A 22,100-nucleotide genomic window follows, 5' to 3' on the forward strand; every position below is an offset into this window, starting at 1 on the left:
TCTTTAAGCTTATTTTTTGGAAAAAAAACGACTTGAATATTGATTTTTTTTTTTTCCTTTATCGACCGGTTTGCTCTTTTGATAGACTTTAATGTATACTTTATCTACTGCTCTGTCCAATGTGGTTACGAGCTTGTCATGTGGAATGTTTGCGTATAATGTGGAAAAATCACAAGTTGATAGACATTTCGCCTTACACGTGTTATTAATGTTGCGGATAATGTCGATTACAGGTTTGGAATCATCAATGATCCAGAATTTTTTAATACCACAATAAAACTTCACCTCTTCATGGTACTTTGTTAAGCATTTATACATTAATTTCATCACCCCTGTCATACGACCTGACATTGGTTTCAAACTGCATTCTCCACTTGTGATTATGAACCTCATCTTGCGTGTGTTTTTGTACATTTTTGGGATCCAGTAAATGAATTGTAATTTATGGTGTCTATCTGGAATGAACAATCTTCTCTCTTTTCAGTGATTTTACATGGTGGTGTATCAAGTCTATTTTATTATCGTTACTTATTTTGTAGGTCTTTGAGAGTCCAAGTCTGTAAGCCCAATTCTTCAAAAAGTGTTTGAATGTGGAATGTTTTGCATACAAATGTAAGAATATGTTTGTGGGGTAGATGGAGGGATTTCATAGTAAAGATAGGATTGTATGGCGTCACATGGTCCGTGCCGAGGAGGAGACATCTCCATGTAAATTAAGTCGGGAAACTGTCAGCTTAAGATCATTACAAGTTACCGCAAGGGGGGGGGGGGGTGGGGATGCTGTGTCAACTCGGTAGGGTTTAAGGCCAATTTCTCCCAGAATGTGATTTTTTTTTTCCTACGTTTTTGCATTTACAAGTCAGCAATGAAAGAACCACATTTTCAACAACAACAGAGCCAAACATTTCCAAGCAGGCAAAAAACTCTGCCTTCCCGACTTTATACCGGCAAGCCACGCCCCCGAGGCTGATTATTGGTCAGGGTTTCGTGAGAAGATGGAAGAGAGACAAGACGGCATGGTCGGAGAGGAGATAGTTGGACGAGGTACACGATTGAGATGGAGGGTCTCGCTGGCTGGCTTCTCGACACGACGAAGAAGGCTGCGCGATTCTCGTGTTCGTGCCGTGTGAATTTGCCCGCGTGCTGGAGCAAGACGCGAGCCATGACTGTTCGGCTGAGTCGCGAAGTTGTATGTTTGAGAGTTGTGTTGTCCAGCCTGCAAGCTGGAAGCTCAATTCTTCCAAAAGTTGCGTTATCTCATTGTGTGAGAGTGGAGGAAGGTGGGCCATCGTTGTGAGCGGATCTGGTGTAAGAGAGGAGCGGGGTCGGCAGGTTCATTTGTGAGAAGAAGTTGCATGGCGGTTGGTGAGTCATGGTGTTGAATACCGCCACATGAATACCTCACGTACGTTTCCCGCCCAGAGAGCGGCTTGGCACCATTTTGGGTGCGGCTTCCCGTGCAGGACGATGCGGTTCGATCCCCAAGCTCCTTAAAGATCATCTTTGGACACCCAGCAAAGTGCCAGAATAAAGGGAAGGATTTTCTTTTATTTTATCTTTCCCCTCGTCTGTATCTGAGTCTGTGTGGAGACGTCTCAAAATTTGCTTTCGTTTTTCTCATGTTTTTATTATCATGCGTAAATTTATTTCCATTAAAAATATTTCATTTATGTTCATTAAACCCTCATTTATTAAACCTCCTTCTGTCTGTCTATTCATAGTGGGTTTGAGTATAAACCCGTGTGCTTCCGTCTGGTACACGCCTTTGCCGCCCTCCATCCAGCGTGCGCGATAATCTCCAAGGATCACGTGTTCACCACAAGGATAGAACCGTTCGGCTGTCCGTGCAGGTCGGTGTTAACCGTGCCGTCCACGACAATTGGGTCAGGGTAGTCACCATGGACACGACAATATTATTATTTGCTTTGTCTATTGGGATAATAACGTATTGTGTTTGAAGCTGTTTTAAATAATCACACGTCTGGATTGTTTACAATTACTTTTGGATTATTGATTCAAACTTTCCCTTTTTAACATGTTTCTCTACCTCCTCCAGCTACAAAACCATTTGTGTGTGTGTGTGTTTGGTACTTTGCGTTTCTGTTGATCAATTTGTTCTCTCATCCATCCCATCAGTCCGATCAGTATAGGCTCCATTGCCTCATTCCAGTTAATCCTTTTATTTTTCTCTATGACGTGGCCCTTTTTGTAAGTAATGCACGTAATTTTTTTTTACCTTTCACTATTCTGAGATCACCTGTGATGAGGTGTGATGTGGATCTTTAAATACGGAATGTTCACCATTACTATGATGTGTAATTTAACCGTTCCTCTACGTCGAGAGATTGCAGTGTTTCTTTTTTTTTGTTTGTTTACCTTGTCGAGGCTCGTATGAGAGCTCACATACAATGCACAGCGGGGGGGGGGGGGGCGGCATGAGACAGGGGAGGGAGAAGGGAGAACAAAACAGTGCGGAACAGAGACATTAGATCTGTGGAAGGGAGAGGGATGGGGCGGGGAACACGGCGTATACAAAATGGACAATTCAAGGACTCTCAAGAAGGAAAGCAGGGAATTTGAAGGAGGTGGGGTTGGGGTGGATTATCGGATCGAAAAGATCGAGGTTTTGGATGGGGGACGATAAGAGGTGGTGGTGAACAGCTGTTTTGAAGGCCTGGAGGGAAGAATGGGATTGAACAGAGTGAGGGAGTTTATTCCAACGGTGGGAAAAAAGAGGAATGAAAGAGTGAAGGTGAGCAGCGATTCGTGATTTTGGTCGTTTTGCCAGAAGGGGGTTGTTGGCGGACCTTGAGCGCCCTGCGGAAATAGGATGGGGACAAATCGCAGAGAGAGCAGGGGGGGCGAGAATGGAGAGGAGACTGTAGAAGACAGAAAGACCACCGACCTGCCTGCGGTGAGAGAGTGAAAGGCCCAAAGACTCGGCCTCATCTCGGGAGATGCCAATGATCCTAAATGCCTTGGTTTCCACAGCATGAAGCCGAGAAAGGTGGGAGGCAGGAGCACCAGCCCAGAGGGGAGAGCAGTACTCCATCAGGCTGTGGAGGAAAGCTTTGTTAGTCGTCAGGAGCTCAGGTGGGTCGAGGAAGGACTTTGCACGACGGAGGATTCCCAGTCGGCGACTGGCTTTGGAGTCGAGGTTGGAAATGTGGCTTTCCCAGGAAAGGTCACGACAGATCATGAGACCGAGAAGCTTGAAAGAAAGGACTTCTTCCAGGGGATTGTTGAGAAAGTGGGGGGAGGGGGGGTTCCAAACGGTTCTTTCGGAGAGACATTGTGAGAGTGTGAGATTTGTCAGGATTGAAAGACATGTTCCACGTGTTGAACCAGTTTGTGATTTTACCCATATCTGCAGAGAGCGAAGAAGCGGCTGCTTGCCGGTCTGAGGGATGACAGATAGTGCGGCAGAGGTTGGAGTCATCAGCAAAGAGATAAAGAGGATTTTCCAGAGAGTCAGAGAGATCACTGATGAAAACCAGAAAAAGAACAGGGTCCAGAACACTACCTTGAGGAACTCCAGCCTGGACAGGAAGAGGGGATGAAAGAACTCCATTTAGGGCCACACGTTGACTGCGACGGGAGAGGAAGTCTGCGAGCCATGAGTGGAGATGGCCTTGGATACCATAGGAAGAGAGTTTGGTGAGCAGGGCAGGGTGCCAGACTGTGTCCAAAGCATGTGATGTATGTCGAGGGATATGGCTCTGATTTCATGTCCGGCATTGAGTGCCTCCATCCATTGGTGGGAGAGCAGAAGCAGCAGATCCAGGGTCAAGTGACTTGGTCTGAAACCAAATTGATGATTGGAAATTAAGCCATTGGAGAAGAGGAAGGGTTTAATGTCTGAAGCGATGATGGATTCCACAACCTTGCTGATGATTGGGAGAAGGCTGATTGGTCTGTCGTTGCAGGGATCTGTTTTTGCACCTTTTTTGTGCAGGGCAGTGATGTTTGCTGATTTCCAAGCAGATGGCAGATGACCTTGAGCAAATGAGAGGGTGAATATAACTGAGAGAGGGTGAGCAAGAGCAGAGGAGCAGGTTTTTAGAGCACGTGGGCTGATGCCGTCTGCACCGGTTGCAGAATCTGAGTCGAGGTTTGACAGCAAGCTCCCCACCTTGTCAGGAGAGAAGGACACGGAGTCCAAGGGACAGTTGGGTGTGACTGGGTAAGGTGGGTCCAGAACGCGATGGGTTTTCGGAAATGGGTTTCCTTCGCGTTGAAGCTTTTGCCCAAATTGCATTTCTAATCATTCCAATACACACACTGACATTTATTAGTATAGATTCCTGTCTGTGTATACACTGTCATGAAAATCCAACACAAAACTTTAATCTCAAAATTTCCTGCTGATTGCTTTCCCTGATGCAGGCCTGCCTACCCCGGTTTAAGTCGTACATGTGTCTACAAGGTTTTGTTTTGTCTGAGTATACAAACTGAAAAATAACTTTACAAATACTTTAAGGTGGATTAACGAAGGTCAGGTTGCATGAAGAAGTTTCTATAGCCCGTGCCCCGCTCGGTGAGAGACGGGGTTTCGCAATCACTTGTGTGTGTCTGTGTACCTGTTTGGGCTGTAACTTCTTTTTTATTTTTTTTAACCATTTGAGCTTTTGTCATCAAATTTTTTTTTTTAACAAAGCTTTATTGTGAGAATATGGAGAAGACAAATTAACAATTGGTTAAAATAATTTTCATTGCTATTATTACCTCCACTGCAAAAGGTGAAGGAGATTATGTTTTCACACCTGTCTCTTTGCGTACAGGATATCTCAAAAAGTTGTCTACGGATCCGGATGAAATTTTGTGGACAGGTTGGGTGTTTGACAAGGACGAACAGTTTAGATTTTGGTGAAGATTCAGATCCGGATCCGACCACAAGAATTTCAGTGATTCTTCACAATTAAGAGATTGGGCTAAACTAATATATAGCACGATATCTCAAGAACATGATATATATATTTGGAGGAAATTTGGTGGACCAGTTGGGTGCGTGACAAGGACGAATTGATTAAATTTTGGTGAAAATCTGAATCCGGATTTGGATACGAGAGTTATTTAAAAAAAAATTTTCATGATTCTTCACCATTGAGAGATCGGGCCAAAAACGATATATATATATAGTGCAATATCTCAAAAATGTAATGATACGTTCTCGTGGATCAGGCATTGCGTGGCGGAGGAATGCACTCCATCCACCTTCCAGTTATTTATCATTGGTCTTCGACCCTTTTTAATTTTTTTATTTATTTTTCTCAACAACCACTTGTCTGAATGACACAATTTTCAGGGTTGGAGCGACACCCTCCCTCCACCCCACGTAGACAGGCTTTGCATTTTCAGATGCTTTCTCGTTTTATTCATATTAAACGTATATATGTATATACGTATATATGTATATATATATATATATATATATATATATATATATATATATATATATATATATATATATATATATATATATTTTTTTTTTTTTTTTCGCATAACTTTCTGTCGATCGTAAATGTTGCAGAGAAGATTAAGTTGCTCGGTGATGTTTGGGGCATTGCTAGTCTTGACTTGTCATAATCCTTTAAGAGTTTATCTCGTTGAACTGCAGGGGGATCGAGCTCGGCCACAAAAATGTGTCCAGAGCCAAAACTGTCCCACGTGTAAACCACGGGTGATTAAACATAATTGCATGAATTTCATCGGCAAAACAACCACGCTCTTTCTGTTGTAAAATATACACGTGTATCCTAGTTTTCACAAAACTTGATAGATTATTATTATCGTAATTCACTGTAATAATTAATGTACTGCCGTGTTTATCGTAAGGCTCATTGGCAATCGAATTGGGATTTGTAAATGAAGTGTAACCGATACTTAATTTAACAGGACTCTCACAATGATAGCCTTTAATGGTTTAGTAGCTGGGTGAACTGTTTGTAGGTTGTTATAAAGGATTCTTTGTGTTGGCCAAAGGTTGTATTGGTGAGTGATTTCAGTGTGTTGATTTTTTTGCGGTTAGCCTTGGCAGTGAGTTTGTCTGCGTGTTGTGTAAAAGTCGTATGGGTTTCCAAGGTGATGCTCAGTAAGTTGGATGTGTGTTGAGAAAAAGTTGTTGATTGAAAAGGGTGATGATTGGATGTTCATTTGATTGTGTGTGTGTGTGTGTGTCTCTGTATGTCTGTCTGTCTGGGGCAAAAAGGGTTACAGATTTGGATGGAGATGCCGCCGTGTCGATTTTCAAGATTGTAGAGGTATACCAGTTCAATTCCCTGCCGACACCATTTTCCCTCCTAAAGGCCCGGTCACACCTTGACGTTTTAGCCAACGTATGCCGATTTCTGAATTTTTTTTCTAAAACGCTGGCACACGTTGAATACATTATGGGTAAGTTTTGATAACATTGAGAGCACGCTGGCATACGTCGTAGTACGTTGCCATACGTCGTTGTACGTTGGCTTTAAACGTTGTACTTTTAGGTTGTCCTCAAATTTTTTCATGCTTGAAATTTCACGACGTATGCCGCCGTATGACTCACACGTTCCGCTATGCTGGCCTCAAGTTGTAGGCACGGTCTGCGATCGTTGACAGACGTCAACACATGCTACTTGTAAGTTAATCATAAGTTGAGACACGCCGAGGTAATGTTTAGCGTACCCGAAACTTATTTCTAACCTATGATTAACGTGTTGTTGGCACGTTACGCGATCGTTGCCACACATCGACAGACGTTACTTTTAAGTTACTCATAGGCTGAAAGACGTCGGTATAATGGATCGTTCTTGCGTCAGCGTCCACGGCCACGGCCAGGACACTTATTTGCAGCATTCTTCAAACTTTTCTTCGGCATGACGAGGATGTTCACACTTCGATGTCTAGCTTGGCTATGATTCCAATTGTCCATCGGCAGCGTCTATTTAAAATAGTCGAGTTTGAGCGTTTTAACACGTTCAGAAGAAACGCTTCAAATTTCCAAACCCCAGCGTCAAAAAAAAAACAAAAAAAAACAAAGGCGAGTGACAGCAATTTAAATCGTTCATTGTAAACAATGAAACTAGCTGAGTGGTACCATTTAAAAGTCGTTGAGTGTAAAAAAATTCAAATTGTTGAGCGCAAGCGTCTACTTTCAATAGTGGAGATGCAGCCATTTAAATCGTTGAGTGGCAGCCTATGAACCTACCCGTGGACACGCGGACGCAAGGACGATCCATCATAACCCACACCCTCCCCCTCACACTCACCTACTACTGCCAACATGAACAAACTTCTACTAATACTGATACTGATACTGATACTGCTGACATGGACATCGACTCAAAAAGGACTCGAAAACACTGTTGGGTTCCCCTTTTATGAACACCATTTTTATATACCAATTCCCAAAACCGCTGGGAACACATCTTTATGTGGCAGTTGTAAGCTAGAAACACATTCATTTTTTTTTTTTGTCGACCGGAAGACGTCATTGGAATACGTCTACATACGTCGATGTGTGTTGGGACTACGTAAAGAATTGGTTCAAAGCACGTCAAACATAAGTTAGAAATAAGTTTCGCGTAAAAAAGACATTACCGCGACGTGTTTCGACTTATGAGTAGCTTATAAGTAGCCTTTGTGGACGTGTGTAAGCCTCCACATATCGTGTGTAAAACTTATCCCCATCGCATGCGGAACGTGTCATACGCCGAGTACGTCGTAAAATTTTGAACATGTTCAAAATTTCTTGACGTACTCTACTTACTACGACTTATGATGGCGTATTTAGCGTTCTACTCGCGCATACCAAACTTACCCATACCGTATTCGACGTGCCCCAACGTTTTAGACACACTTTTTGTTACGTCGGCATACGCTGGCAAGATCGCCAAGGTGTGACCGCGATTTTGACCCTTCCATTTCTACGGCAGTTATGATTCGAATCGTTGTGCGTCAGCCTTTTAATAGGCTACGTCACGACATCGTCGGCGATGCGTGCAACGCGCTATGCCGAAGTTAGACTATCGTTGGGCATCGGTTGTGTAGGCCGACAACAGGTTCAGCATTCGTTGGTATAAGTTATCTATAACACAACGAAACGTTCTGTGTAGTTACCAATGCGTTATACAGAAGACCAAGTCGCTATGAATACGTCCGATTCTTTAAAAAAAAACATCAAAAGTTCAACGTAAGCCAGCGTTTTACATAAATTTTAACACGTTGCCATCGCTGGCTAAAACGTCAAGGTGTTACCGGGCCTTAAGAGTTTGTTTCTCCATCCATCTTGTCCACCCTTTGTGTACTCCCCTTCCCCTCACTCCTGCCTGCACCCCTTATTTGTCGAAGTCTCCCTCTATTTTAACCCTGCTGATGGTGTCACTCCCCCCCCCCCCCCGTTCCTTTTGTTCCGTCGTGTCCTGATCCATTCTACATTCCAGCTTTTCCATGAGCCTTGACCTTGTATTCCAAAAAAAAAAAACCCTAACAGCCTCACCTCACCTGGGTCCTAATCATAGATGGAACCCGAGGAGAGGTTCTTGGCTGGTGAGGAGGTGAATTTAATAATGAGTGTTAAGCTCTCCAAAACCCGAATATCCTTTAAACGAATTTATAGTGAGTCTGCTGTTCTGAACCAGCAACCATCACCATACGAATAATTCAGACCCAGTGAATTTTAGGTGGTGTGTACTTTATTAAAGTAATTATATTTATTCATTCAAATTCTTGTTTTTTTTTCTTTCTTATTTTTCCTCTCTCTCTCTCTCTCTCTCTCTCTCTCTCTCTCTCTCTCTCTCTCCTCTCTCTCTTTCTCTTTCTCTTTCTCTTTCTCTTTCTCTTTCTCTTTCTCTTTCTCTTTCTCTTTCTCTTTCTCTTTCTCTTTCTCTTTCTCTTTCTCTTTCTCTTTCTCTTTCTCTTTCTCTTTCTCTTTCTCTTTCTCTTTCTCTTTCTCTTTCTCTTTCTCTTTCTCTTTCTCTTTCTCTTTCTCTTTCTCTTTCTCTTTCTCTTTCTCTTTCTCTTTCTCTTTCTCTTTCTCTTTCTCTTTCTCTTTCTCTTTCTCTTTCTCTTTCTCTTTCTCTTTCTCTTTCTCTTTCTCTTTCTCTTTCTCTTTCTCTTTCTCTTTCTCTTTCTCTTTCTCTTTCTCTTTCTCTTTCTCTTTCTCTTTCTCTTTCTCTTTCTCTTTCTCTTTCTCTTTCTCTTTCTCTTTCTCTTTCTCTTTCTCTTTCTCTTTCTCTTTCTCTTTCTCTTTCTCTTTCTCTTTCTCTTTCTCTTTCTCTTTCTCTTTCTCTTTCTCTCTCTCTCTCTCTCCTCTCTCTCTCTCTCTCCTCTCTCTCTCCCCTCTCCTCTCTCCCCTCTCCTCTCTCCCCCCTCTCCTCTCTCCCCCTCTCCTCTCTCCCTCTCTCCTCTCTCCCCTCTCCTCTCTCCTCTCTCCTCTCTCCTCTCTCCTCTCTCCCTCTCTCTCTCCCCTCTCCCCTCTCCCCTCTCCCCCTCTCCTCTCTCCACTCTCCTCTCTCCACTCTCCTCTCTCCACTCTCCTCTCTCCTCTCTCCACTCTCCTCTCTCCACTCTCCTCTCTCCACTCTCCTCTCTCCACTCTCCTCTCTCCACTCTCCTCTCTCCACTCTCCTCTCTCCACTCTCCTCTCTCCCCTCTCCTCTCTCCCCTCTCCTCTCTCCCCTCTCCTCTCTCCCCTCTCCTCTCTCCTCTCTCCTCCCTCTTCTCTCCTCCCTCTTCTCTCTCCCCTCTCTCTCTCCCCTCTCTCTCTCTCTCCCCTCTCTCTCTTCCTTTCTTTCGTTATCTATCTCTCTAAGGAGAAGTTGATTCTTGCAGAAATCGTTCTGTAAGGGTCACTTGGCTGTGCTTGGATGGGTTTCAGGGTTCTGGAGTCGCGGCCGAAACCCGAATCCTGTCCAGGTTCCTCCTGATGACTCCATTGATCTTTACTTCTTCAGGTTCCTTCTTGGTCTTCCGTTTCAGACTGTACTTAAACGGGGGAGTGAAGAGAAAATGAGTACAAACGATAGTAATACCAGCGAACAATAGTAAAACATTAACAAAAAGCACTCCCCGGGGATTCCGACGGACAGGATTCCTTAATTTACCTATCTTAAAGGCCTCAAGCATGTGACGGAAGACGATGGTGGAGAGTGTGATGAGACAAAGGAATACCAGCCGCGACCGATGCGTATTTGCACAGTCCGATGGCGAGCACATGGCTCACTGGCCTTGACTCCACCAAACGAGCCACACAGGGCAGGGGGTAAAGGGGACGCCACGGCAGAGAGCGCGATCCACTCCGCAGCATAGCGATGACCCGGTTCTCTAGGACTGTCTCTCCCACACCGCTATCCCAACGGAACGCTCTCCCTTACAAAACCAGTCGCTTCTCTATGGGTTGCCTCTTTTATTGTGCTGCCAAACGCACCCCACTTGTGAAGCCTTGCTCATCTCGCACAGATTTGGAGTTAATCCCACACACTCTCTGCTCTGCCAGAAAGTATTCAATGTTGTGGGATTGCACCGAAACGCACGCCCGGTATGTGCCGCAAGGCCGCAATTCATTTAAATATACATAAAAGACAGATTCTTCTAATTCTGATGAACCATACTCTGTTACAGAGCGTTGGGGCGACTGAATCTGTTTCTTGCCGATGGTTATACTGGATGGGTTGCCACACGCGTACATGAAAACAAATCAAGGGAAATAACTATTCTAAGCTATGCATTTTATCCCCGAGAGATCATTTCTGCAACATATATATATATATATATATATATATATATATATATATATATATATATATATATATATATATATATATATAATTAATTTGCCCTCTCATACCTCATGTAGCTGGTGTTGCATGTGGTCTGCACAAGTACAGAATGTAAAACCAGGGCACACGGCCTTCAAAAGAATACCTTAAAAATTTGTGTTTGACACCCACGAGCAACGACCCGCCCAAACATCCATACAATGTAAAATGTGACTTCAAGTCCTCAAATCTACCTAACACCACATGTCCTCAACCCCCTCCCCCGAAAGGCTTTAATCCACTCTCCACCCCAAACCTTCAAACCCCTTCCCCACCCCCCCCAACCCCCACCAAGACCCCTCAAACTCCCACAACCTCACGACCTCTATCACTGTGTCGTGGATCACTTCTTCCATCGCTCCTGAACATGCATTACCTCATTTCCTCTGCACGGGTTGTAATCAAAGCGTACCTTTATTTCATGATACAAGACTCGCCATTCAATCTTCAAATGTACGACCCAAGCCTGAAGCCGAAGGCCAGAGACCTTAGAAGTGGCAACCAAATGGCAGACATATGATTTGATTTTTTTTTTTCTTTTGTTGATGTTCAGTTGTGGGAAGAGTTCAGCCAGCTGTTCAACCGATGGGTGGAAAAAGAGAAACAGACAGATAAATCTGGCTACTTTAATATAGAAATATATATGACTGTGACATCAACGCACTTCAGTTTAAACTTCTGTACATTTTGGGCAGGAAGCAAAGTAGTTCCCCCCCCTCCTTTTTTATATGGTGCTTTCTTAACGCACTTCAGTTTAAACTTCTGTACATTTTGGGCAGGAAGCAAAGTAGTTCCCCCCCCCTCCTTTTTTATATGGTGCTTTCTTACAGGGTTGAGCTGTCCCATTGCCTCCACCATGAAAGTACCATGGTTGAACTGCAAGCAATATACGATGATTCTGCACACAAGGGCACAAGGTGACGTAAACCCGTGAGAGCAATTGCTCTGACGTCATGGGCCGTTTCAACATTCTGATCGAATGCACAAATGTTTGTTCTTTTTGTTTGTTCGTTTTTCCTCTCTTCCTTCAACTAGGCTATTCTTTCGATGCTGCCAGGGAAAACTTAACGGCTCGACTTGGTGTGGAAGTGTTCCTTGGAAGGTATACTTTGTCAGTTTTTGTAAATCTTAATTTTCATCATCATCCGGCCGTTTCCATGCTTGCGTGCGCAAGCCGTGGTTCACATGATGGCGGCTGCTTCCCAGGCTGCACGATCCCTTGCTAACCCCCTTGCCAGGCCTTTAACTCTAAGATTGCCTCTCAGCAACACATCCCATTAATTAATTTCACACACTTTTTTTTTTTTTCTTTTCTGTTTTTTGTTTTTGCCAAAAATTGGAATGTTTTTGCAAGACTTTAGTGTGTGTGGAATTCAATGCTGATGCCATCGGGTCAGAAGGCAAGTACTCAGAGTGGAACAACAAACGGGCAGAACAAGTTCTCACTATTTTGCAATTCATTTGGTTGAAACCAAGTTGAAAATTTTTCTCTTTTTGATGTGATGGTGGAAATAATAATGTTCTCCTGCCGCATGGTCACCATTACGTAACGGCGGACTTTGTTTGTTTATATTTGTGTGCAGGGTGCAAAAAAGGAGAGAAGTCTGCCTTTGCAACCTGAAGATCATCACAGTTTGAATCCTACTCGCCGCAACCCTTTTGATGTTATTAATGGCGATGTTAGCACATCTAATGAAAATCCACAAGGACGCGGTGTTAAAAAGGTTCAGGATGAAAACGTGGCTGTGCTCAGTAAAGAGAATTACCTGGCCAACCGTGTTGAAGATGAGGGCGTCCAATCAGATCGTCGCCAGGGACAAATATTGTGTGAACTGGATGGTGGTAAAACTGATGCTTCCAAACGAGGATCGGCAAATAATGTGAGGTCGATTCCAGAATATGCGGAAATGCCTTTTCGAGTTAAAATGGACGGGAAAAAGGCAACAGCAGCACTATTCAAAGGCCAAGCACCCAGCAACAGGAAGCCAAAATTCAACTCAAAGAGCGATGTACAGAAATGTGATGATGCAGACAAAACGTGCTTGCTGCAGCAAAAGGTTACGTCTTTCCCTGGGTTCAGTGTTGTTAAATCGCGTAACTGCATCGTTTCTCAGCTGCAGCACAAAATGGTGAGAAATGTTTCCGTTCGAGCAGACAAAATGTTTGTTGTTATTATCGGTTCCTTGAAGGGTATGTGTGCATTCACAGCTCTTTCATTTCACCAGGCAACTCTGGCTGCAACGAATGTGCGTTACCTGCCAGACAACGGAGACAGGCTTAGGACACAGATTGAAGAGCTAAACCAACAGCTACAAACTTTGGATCTCCAAGGCAAAGTGCTGGGAAATGCCAATGCTGCTTGTCATGGTGATGTTGCGGTGAACATAACCACATTTGTGGCTCAAAGTAATGCAGGGATTGAGGTGCCAGGTTTTAGGAAAAAAAAAAAACAACAACATTGTTTTTCTTTTTATTTTATAGATGCAAAATCCCCACATCAAACAAAGCTTCAATCTTCTTCAAGTGCACTGAACCAAATGTCCAACGGAAGGCCTACCCGAGCGATGTTGATCCCAGCGATGCCAAGCACCTTGCACGATGGACATGAAAAATGCTCTGCCGTCAAACATGCATTGGGCACCAAAGGTAGAAATGCAAGGTCACGATTGAAAAATCCACGCCGTTGCTTTCGTGCTCGAAATGTTTTTCAAATGGTCTTTAAAAGGAAAACTGATCACATTTTGTAAACAACTGCAATGGGATCAGGTTTTGCTATCACGATCCCACTGGAGGTGAACTTTTCAGCCCAGCCGAGCGGTAGTGAGACATTGGTCAAATTTAAAGAGAATGAGAACCGTGGCCAAATTCCTACCGGATATTACAGGGGAATTGCATCAGTGCTGTAGCCAAGCTCCAAAGAATGATGCAAAAAGTTTCCTGGTGCTGTACATGAATGAATGAATGAATGGACCGTGTACGAGGCGAGGCACAGCTTGGTGGTTTCACTGTGAATTAATGTTCTTGCTGCAGATGTTCCAAAAAGGGACTTCTCTCGTGATGTTATTGAGAGGCTGTATCACTGCCTGGAGACGCAACCTCCTTCCAGCCAGCAAGCCACTGATCCACCTGGCCTCCAGGTGAGCATCTCGTCGAGGAGTTTGTGGTTGGCCGAGAGAATCCTCCATGACCCTTTGTGGACTGTGCAAATTATTTATTGTATTTTATTTTTACAACAATATTGCGAAATATCTTGTCAATGTACAACAGCTTTTATGTAACAAAGCAAAGAGCGAATTAAAAAAAATTGGCAAATAGCAATTGGCCGAATAAATTTCAGGTTGGCCAGTAAATAAATTAAACGTAGCCTTTGCAAACATTTTCCTTTCCATTGTTGCAAATGATTCCTGTCTTGTAATTTTAATTGATGAGGTTGTTGTTTCGTCTCTGTCTCTCTCTGTCTCTGTCTCTGTCTCTCTCTCTGTCTCTCTCTGTCTCTCTCTGTCTCTCTCTCTCTCTCTCTCTCTCTCTCTCTCTCTCTCTCTCTCTCTCTCTGTCTGTCTGTCTGTCTGTCTGTCTGTCTGTCTGTCTGTCTGTCTGTCTGTCTGTCTGTCTGTCTGTCTGTCTGTCTGTCTGTCTGTCTGTCTGTCTGTCTCTCTGTCTGTCTCTCTGTCTGTCTCTGTCTGTCTCTGTCTGTCTCTCTTTTCCATCTTATTTCGTGGAGCAGGTATCATTACTACCACACCAGAAGGAGGCCTTGACGTGGATGCTGTGGCGTGAGCAGCAGTTACCGTGCGGTGGAATTCTGGGTGAGTGAACATCTTCATTTCTATTTTTTTTTCACCTCTTCAAGCTTCAATTGCGTTATGAAGAAACCGTCTCATGCTTGATTTCCAAAGTACTTTGTTATTTCAATGCATATTACCTCGCATCTCACCATTCTGATCACCGTACTTCTCTGTCACTGTAAATATTTGGTTGAATTGATGTTTGTTTGAGGCCCACCCTTTTATTAGGGGTGGAGAGATGCACGTAGTTGTCCACTACTGCATCACGACCACTTTCATAGCTGAAAATTGCACACTGGAAAGGTTCACCAAAATGATGCACCAAAACGACACCAAAATCTGCTGTTGAAGCAGTCCTCGATCAATGTGAGAATATGGAATTTTGGTAAAGGTTTTGGAACACAATGGCCTCTTCGAAATGTACCAGGTGATTTGTAATGACTTCAGGGGAATATTAAGGACGAGCAGGGACCCGAGGAACATCTGCACAATGTAAAATGTGACTTCAGGTCCTCAACCTCCATTTTCCCAACCCCAAGTCCTCACCCCTCCCTCCCTCGAAGCCTCAACAACCTCCCCTCCAAACTCTGTCCCATATTTGCTCTCCCCTCCCCCTCCTAACCCGAAGGCATAAATTCCTTACCATTTTCAAGCCTTCAAACCCTCTCCCCACCCACCACAACCCAACCCCTCTCCTCTCCCCACCGAAGGTTGAACCACGATCGAAACGGCAACCGCATGGTTCCTACATGTTATGGCCCATCACGGTTGCCTGCACAACTCGCAATGACACGAGATATGCGGAAACCCCATGGCATTGCAGCTCTCAAGTGAACACGAGCAGGCTAATTGTGCCAATAAATGACTTGAAACCAATTATCTTCTTCCTGATGCATAGTGTCAGATCCAGTCATTCGCTGATTTGCTATTTGCGGACCCTACGTATTCGCGGTTGATAAAATGCGACCTGCATATACAGTCGTGGCCCTGTGCTTCGCGTATTCACGGTTTTTGCGGGTGCAAAAAAATGTATCTTCCACGTGCATAACAGTTCTAAAACACATCTTCCAGCAGCTGTATGTACAAAAAAAAACATATCTTCCACGAGTCATGCACATGACCTGCTTCTACATTCGTGGCCCTGTGCTCTTCATGGTTTTTTTTTGTTTTTTAGCTGCGCTATAAGCGAGCTGCATTGCATGTTGGTGCAATAAATTCGCGCGATAAAGAAGCTCCACCATATCTACCAGCTGCTGCGTAAGACGTCATCACCCACAAGTCACATAATTAAAACGCGTCACCGCATCTTCCACCAGCTGCGGAAGACGTTATCACCTGCCAACATCCCCTTCAAGCGATGGGCAGACTACTCATCCCCCTGCAACTCCCCACAATTCCAGACTTCTTCTCACAAACCTTTTGCAAAGTCAAGGAACTTGTTGCTATTCTGGTTCACATTTCCAGACCCATGGGGACCAACATGTCTCACATAACCATCCCTATCAGTTCCAGTCGATGCATTGAAATCCCCCAAGAAATCACAGAAGAACATGTCTTTGAGTGGATCTCTCATTCGTGCAAAGGCAATACGTATATACGCGTATCTGGCTGACACGAGTGATGCGGGTTTGAGCTGCCTCAGTCCATTCCGAGCTCGCGAGCAGTGGATGGTTTGACTGCTTCAAGAAGCGGTATGGTCTCAACGTCAAACTGTCAGGTGAGCGTGCCTCCACGGCCTAAGAGGAAGCCGAAACATTCCCTGCTCGTCTTGCACAGCTCGTTGTGGAGAAGGGGTACCTGCCAGAGCAGGTGTTCAACGCTGATGAGACCTGCCTGTTTTGGAAAAATATGCCAACGCAAACTTTTATCTCGAAGCGCGAGGGGACAGCATCGGGGTTCAAGGCCACAAGGTACTGTTAGTATCTCTTCTCCTTTGCGCAAACACAAAAGGGAACTGTGATGAAGCCCATGATGCTGTACCGTTCCCTGAACCCACGTGCTCTCGAGGGCAAGAACAAACATGCCGCCCATGTTTTGGAGGGCCAACGGGATGGTGTGGGTAATGGCAGCAATTTTCCTGGACTGGTTCCGTAACTGTTTCATCCCTTCAAGTGGAGAGGTACCTGGCAGGGGAAGAAGAAGAAGAAAAACAACAAAAAACTTGCGTTGAAGGTTCTCCTGCTCATCAATAACACTCCTGGCCACCCCAGGGACCTGGAGGTGGTTCACCCAAATGTCAAGGTGATTTTCCTGCCGCCCAACACCACCTCCCTGATCCAGCTGCTCGACAAAAGGGGTAATCTCCACTTTCAAAATGTATAATACCTGCCGTACCTTTCGCCACATTTTGGATCCGACTCAGAGCTCACCTTTGGGAAGTGTTGAAAAGAGTTCAACATAGCCCACTGCATCGGCGCAATAACACTGTTCAGCCTGGCAGAGGTATCCGCTTCACCGAGTGCTGTTCCAGTTGACGAAGTTTTCGACACAAAAAATAATAATAAAAATAAAAATTAATTTTTACATCTCGCAGTTGACTTGTGGTTCCGGTTGTTAAGTGAGGTTGATGTTCTTCAGTGTCTCTGCCAACTTTCTCAAAGATAAGTTTCCCGGTCGTTTTTTGTTGTTGCGTTTTTACTGTCACTTTGTTATCTCCGTGTTTACTCTGTACTTGTTGTTTGGTTCTGTTTTAAAACTTGCGTCAATTTTTGTGAGTATCCGTCGGACTTTTCATTTCGGGTTCTTGAGGCTTAATCATTTCCTCGTTTGTGTGCACGATCGTGTTTATTGCATCTGCTACTTATTACCTCCATTTTATTTTCACCACAATCTCTCTGCCATTCTTCCATTCGACCCCCCCCCCCCGTTAATCCACCCCAAACCCACCTCCTTCAAATTCCCTGCTTTCCTTCCTGAAAGTCCCTGCGGTGTCCTTCTTGTTTACCCCGTGTTCCCTGCCCCATCCCTCTCCTTTCCACACATTTCCGAATGTCTCTGTTCCCCACTGTTTTGTCCTTCCCTCTCCCGTCCCTCTTGTCTCATGCCCCCCTTGTTATACGTTCTGTGTGTTCGCTTACACAAGCCTTGACAATGTATACAAGAAAAAAAGTAATTTCTGGGACACCCTGTACACTTTAGATGAGCGCTTCTTTAGCCCCCGTTAGGGTTAGTCTAAAAATGGGGACTTATGGATTTGGTCTCGATTTTCGCGTGCGTGCGTGCGTCCACAACCATATCTCGGATATGTATGGATTTATTCGTACTTGGCACAAAGACAACACATGATGGAACACATAAGCACGTTTTATTTATTTATTTATTTATTTTTCGAGATCGGATCCAATATGGCCAACTGGCAACCATTTTGTTCCTTAAACGTGTCCCCAACCATTTCTCAGACACGCATGGTCCGATTTTGTTCAAACTTGGCACAAGTGCAGTACACGACGGCATACACGTACCCCTCACTTTATTTTGCGATCTGATCAAAGATAGCCGACTGGTAGACTGGTGGCCTTTATAGTTGTACAGAAGTCATTTATCTCAGTTCATCAAAATTACTAAAACAGCGAGGGCTATGATATTGCATGTGTTTTTTTTTTTTGACTCGTTGATGTTGGAATTGAAAAAGACATAAGTCGACTATGCATTGATGACTGACAGTTTTATTTCCATAATGATTTTTATTTTATTTTTACCCACCAGGCTGCACCAAATTGTTTTGTACATTTCAATGAACACAATATGAAAGGATGTGGCAGTTAATTCATTCATTAATTGAGGTGTGTCCCGTTTTAAATGGTTGCCTTGGATTAGAGTATTAGACAATGAATGGGTCATAAGGAATCAATCGCCATTTGGTTCACTAAGCGTGTCATGTGTGTGTAAGTTATTATTATTATTATTATTATTATTATTATTATTATTATTATTTCTATTTGTTTCCTCCACCACCAAAGATGGAAGGAGGTTGTTTTCATCTCCGTTTCTCTGTCTGTATGTCTTTGTTACTTGCAAAAATTGTAGATTTATCAATTACGTATATTGGTTGGTTGATCATGTGTTATTTTTTCCGTCTATCTGTCTGCGTGTCAATCGCCTGTAGGTCACAATTTTAAACCGATCTTCACGAAACTTCACCACCTGGTGGAGTTCATCATAATTAAGAAGTTTGTCTTCTTATGTCTGTGAGCAGGGTTCCTCCAAATGTTTTGGATACGTTGGGTGTGTGACGAGGACGAATCTATTTTATTTTGGTGAAAATCTGAATCCAGATACGTATGAGATTAAATTTATTATTATTATTATTATTATTATTATTATTATTATTATTATTATTTATTTTTTTGAAAGTGATTCTTCACCATTGAGAAATGGGGCCAAAAACGATGTATATATAGCATGAAATTTGAAAACGTTGTGTGAATTATGACAAAACTTGGTGGGTGAGTTGGGTAGGTGACAAGAACAAGCCGATTCGATTTTATAGGTCAGGATCGAGATTCGGCCCATCAGTGACATACAAAACGTAAACTGTTCAGCCTGGTTTGGAGGTATCCGCTCGACCGAGAGCCGTTACAGTTTCTCATGTTTTGCCAATGATTGATTATTCTGAAGAATATTACATGTGCACCCTCTTCCCCCTCCCCAAGCATCTTTACCTCGTACGGTAACATGTTCTTTCTCCTTTGTGCCCCAGCTGATGATATGGGCTTGGGAAAGACTGTAACTGTGATTGCCTTGCTCTTAAGCAAGAGAGTTTGCGCCCAAGAAGAACTGTCCGCTAAGCATGGTAAGGGAGCTTGAAAACTCGTCTTTTAAAACCTTTTGGGTCATTTTATTTTTGTTGTTATTCTTAATACTCTGGTTTAGTCATATAACCATCGAACAAGTTTTGATCCTTTAAATTCTTAACTGCTTCTAGGAGGCTAATTAATGGATGACAGTTGATAATACCTTTGTGAATTCATGACTTTGGTTGAGCTTTGTGGAATAGAACTGCTTATTAATTTTTTTTTAAGTGTTTGCAACACCTGAAGTACCAACAACAACACTTTTTGTGTCCAAAGTCCAGGCTCGTTGAAGAGTTGGAACAGAAAGAACAGTGGAAAAGGTTAAACATATCAGCAGCAGTAAAAAGAGAGGCACAACAGGACACTTGGAGGAAGAATGAGAGCAAGTTGAGTTGGGAGGGGGGGGTAGAATATGGGGGATAAACAAGCTGGATACAAGCTTCGACACAGCAAGAAGTCGGAGGAAGGGAAAACTGCAGATGAAATGTCAGAGGAACAAAATGTGATGAAGACCCTCACCAATCCTGGCCAAGAATTGAGGGGAGTCAACTGAGGATTCTCGACTATACGGTTTATTGAAGTTGCACAGCACTTGCAAGCGGAGGTGGCACAGGGACCAACCACAGCAGTCAGACCCTGTACCACACTAAAGGTTACACTCCAAAAGTTTCATATATAAAACCTATTCCTCGGTGGAGAAAAGCAAGCAAAGAAAGAAACAAAGATGCAAGTGGGCTTTTCCCCCCTCCCTGCGGTCCTCGGGGAGAATTGGCAGTAAACAGCTCCTTTCTCACGCTTCAAACGGCGAGAGAGTGCTGGTACATATTCATAAACAGGAGCAAATCCTTTGTAGTTCTCCAAGATTGTTGACACTCCACTGGAATTCATAACAGCCTGCAGACGCTGCTCTCTGGCAAGGCCATGGCTGGCTTGTTGATATTACATTTTAACACATCGTACAGCAAATTGGATAACGAGGGCAAAATCTTGGAAACACAATTTGAAGCAACCAGGCCAATGGTTTGAATCCAGACACCGAGTTAATGCAATTGATGAATGTTTAAATAAGTCAAATGTACAAATATGGGCTAATGGGGCCATCACCTAATATGTCATAACACAAAAAATGGAGATATGCGGAGAAGGAGATGTGGGGGGGGGGCGGGGGAGAAAACAATAACTTGGAAAGGAATGAGTGGGCTTGGGCAGGGGCAATGAGGGTAGCAAAGTTCAATATGGAGGGGGGGGGAGGGGTGGTGACTTGACAAGGAGGTGAACAACCATCTTGAAGCTGTGGAGGAACGAATGCGACATCGGGGGCAGGCCACAAGAAGCAAGAGGATGCAAGAGGCCACTGACCTGTCTGCAATGCTGGGGTAACAGGCCCAGAGATTCAGCGTAATTGTGGGAGATTCACTTGATTTCTGTGTCTTGGTTTCCATGGGATTGAAATGTGAAAGATGTGAGGCTGGGGTGCCAGACCAAAGGGGAGAGCAGTCCTCCATCAAGCTGTGTATTGAAGTATTTTACATTGTTGGAAGTTTGGATTTATCAAGGAAAGAACTTGCACAATGGAGGATGTCAAGTTGACAACTGGCTTTGCAGGATATGACTGGCTGATATGTGCGCTGCATAAGAGACCGATAGTGAGGCCCAAAATTTGAGGAACTCAACTTTTTGAAAAGGGTTAAGTTAGTAGATTGGACTGTTTGCTCGATGGCCCTCAAGGAGAGACGATTTGAGTCCCAGGCTTTTAAGATGTCGTTCAAGTGTTGCACCAGCTCCTAATTCTATCAAGGTCTGCAGAGAGGAAAGGGGCTGCTGGCTGTCTTGTCTGAAAGATGAGAAATGAAATGGCAGAGGGTGGAATCATCAGCAGAGAGATCAGCTCTGCAAAACAGGTTTTTAACCTTCATTGCACACAAGCAGGGGTACTGGGTGTTTCCCGGTGCTGTTCTAATCCTGTTGACATTTTGAAGAAATCTAATTTTGGGTTTTTCTCTCTTTTGTTTTTGTGGGGCCTAGAACGCTTCCTTCCACCCACAAAGGAATGGGGTCAGGGATCATTGAATATTACCTTTGACATAGTTACAAAGGCTTAGACGCAATAGAGCAATTTTTTTTTTTTTAATAAAACGATTAAAACTTTATTTATTTATTTATTTATTTGTTTTGTTTTCCGAAAACACTCCCCTGCACTCACTGATTGAACATCTGAAAGTTTGACGAAGATCCGTTTGGCCATCTCTGAGAAAAGTGGCGACAGACACACAAACGTCTCTCTTGTCGTATCGATTGTTTTGATATGTTTTCAAGGTCATATCTGATCAGAGTTTTTGATGTGTGTGTGTGTGTGTGTGTGTGTGTGTGTGTGTGTGTGTGTATATATATATATATATATATATATATATATATATATATATATATATATATATATATATATATATATATATATATATACATACATACATACATACATACATACATACATACACACAGTCATGTGTCACTTAACGACGGGGATACGTTCTGAGAAATGCGTCGTTAAGCGATGTCGTCATTGTGCGAACATCATGGAGTGTACTTACACAAACCTCAATGGTATAGCCTACTACACACCTAGGCTATATGGTATAGCCTATTTCTCCTTGGCTGCAAACCTGTACAGCATGTTACTGTACTGAACACTGTAGGCAATTGTAACACGCAGCCAAGATCGACGGAAG

General features: G+C 43.5%; 1 protein-coding gene across 3 annotated transcripts in view; it reads left to right on the plus strand.

Moving 5' to 3' along the window:
* TTF2 (transcription termination factor 2) overlaps positions 1 to 22,100 on the plus strand; it is an 87,137-nt gene that overhangs the window by 5,407 nt on the left and 59,630 nt on the right. The window contains exons 3-10 of one of the 3 annotated variants that reach the window (XM_085890728.1): positions 11,627 to 11,713; positions 11,832 to 11,898; positions 12,380 to 12,925; positions 13,022 to 13,163; positions 13,278 to 13,442; positions 13,827 to 13,933; positions 14,521 to 14,602; positions 19,281 to 19,373. In XM_085890728.1, coding sequence (XP_085746854.1) covers positions 11,627 to 11,713; positions 11,832 to 11,898; positions 12,380 to 12,925; positions 13,022 to 13,163; positions 13,278 to 13,442; positions 13,827 to 13,933; positions 14,521 to 14,602; positions 19,281 to 19,373 — 1,289 coding nt within the window. The remainder of the gene's footprint in view (positions 1 to 11,626; positions 11,714 to 11,831; positions 11,899 to 12,379; positions 12,926 to 13,021; positions 13,164 to 13,277; positions 13,443 to 13,826; positions 13,934 to 14,520; positions 14,603 to 19,280; positions 19,374 to 22,100) is intronic. The other 2 variants (XM_085890729.1, XM_085890730.1) reach the window with 2 other exon arrangements.

This window comes from Eptatretus burgeri, chromosome 8, assembly GCF_056783735.1.
Source record: "Eptatretus burgeri isolate ZD-2024b chromosome 8, Ebu_testis_v1, whole genome shotgun sequence".
In the NCBI taxonomy this organism is placed as follows: Eukaryota; Metazoa; Chordata; class Myxini; order Myxiniformes; family Myxinidae; genus Eptatretus; species Eptatretus burgeri.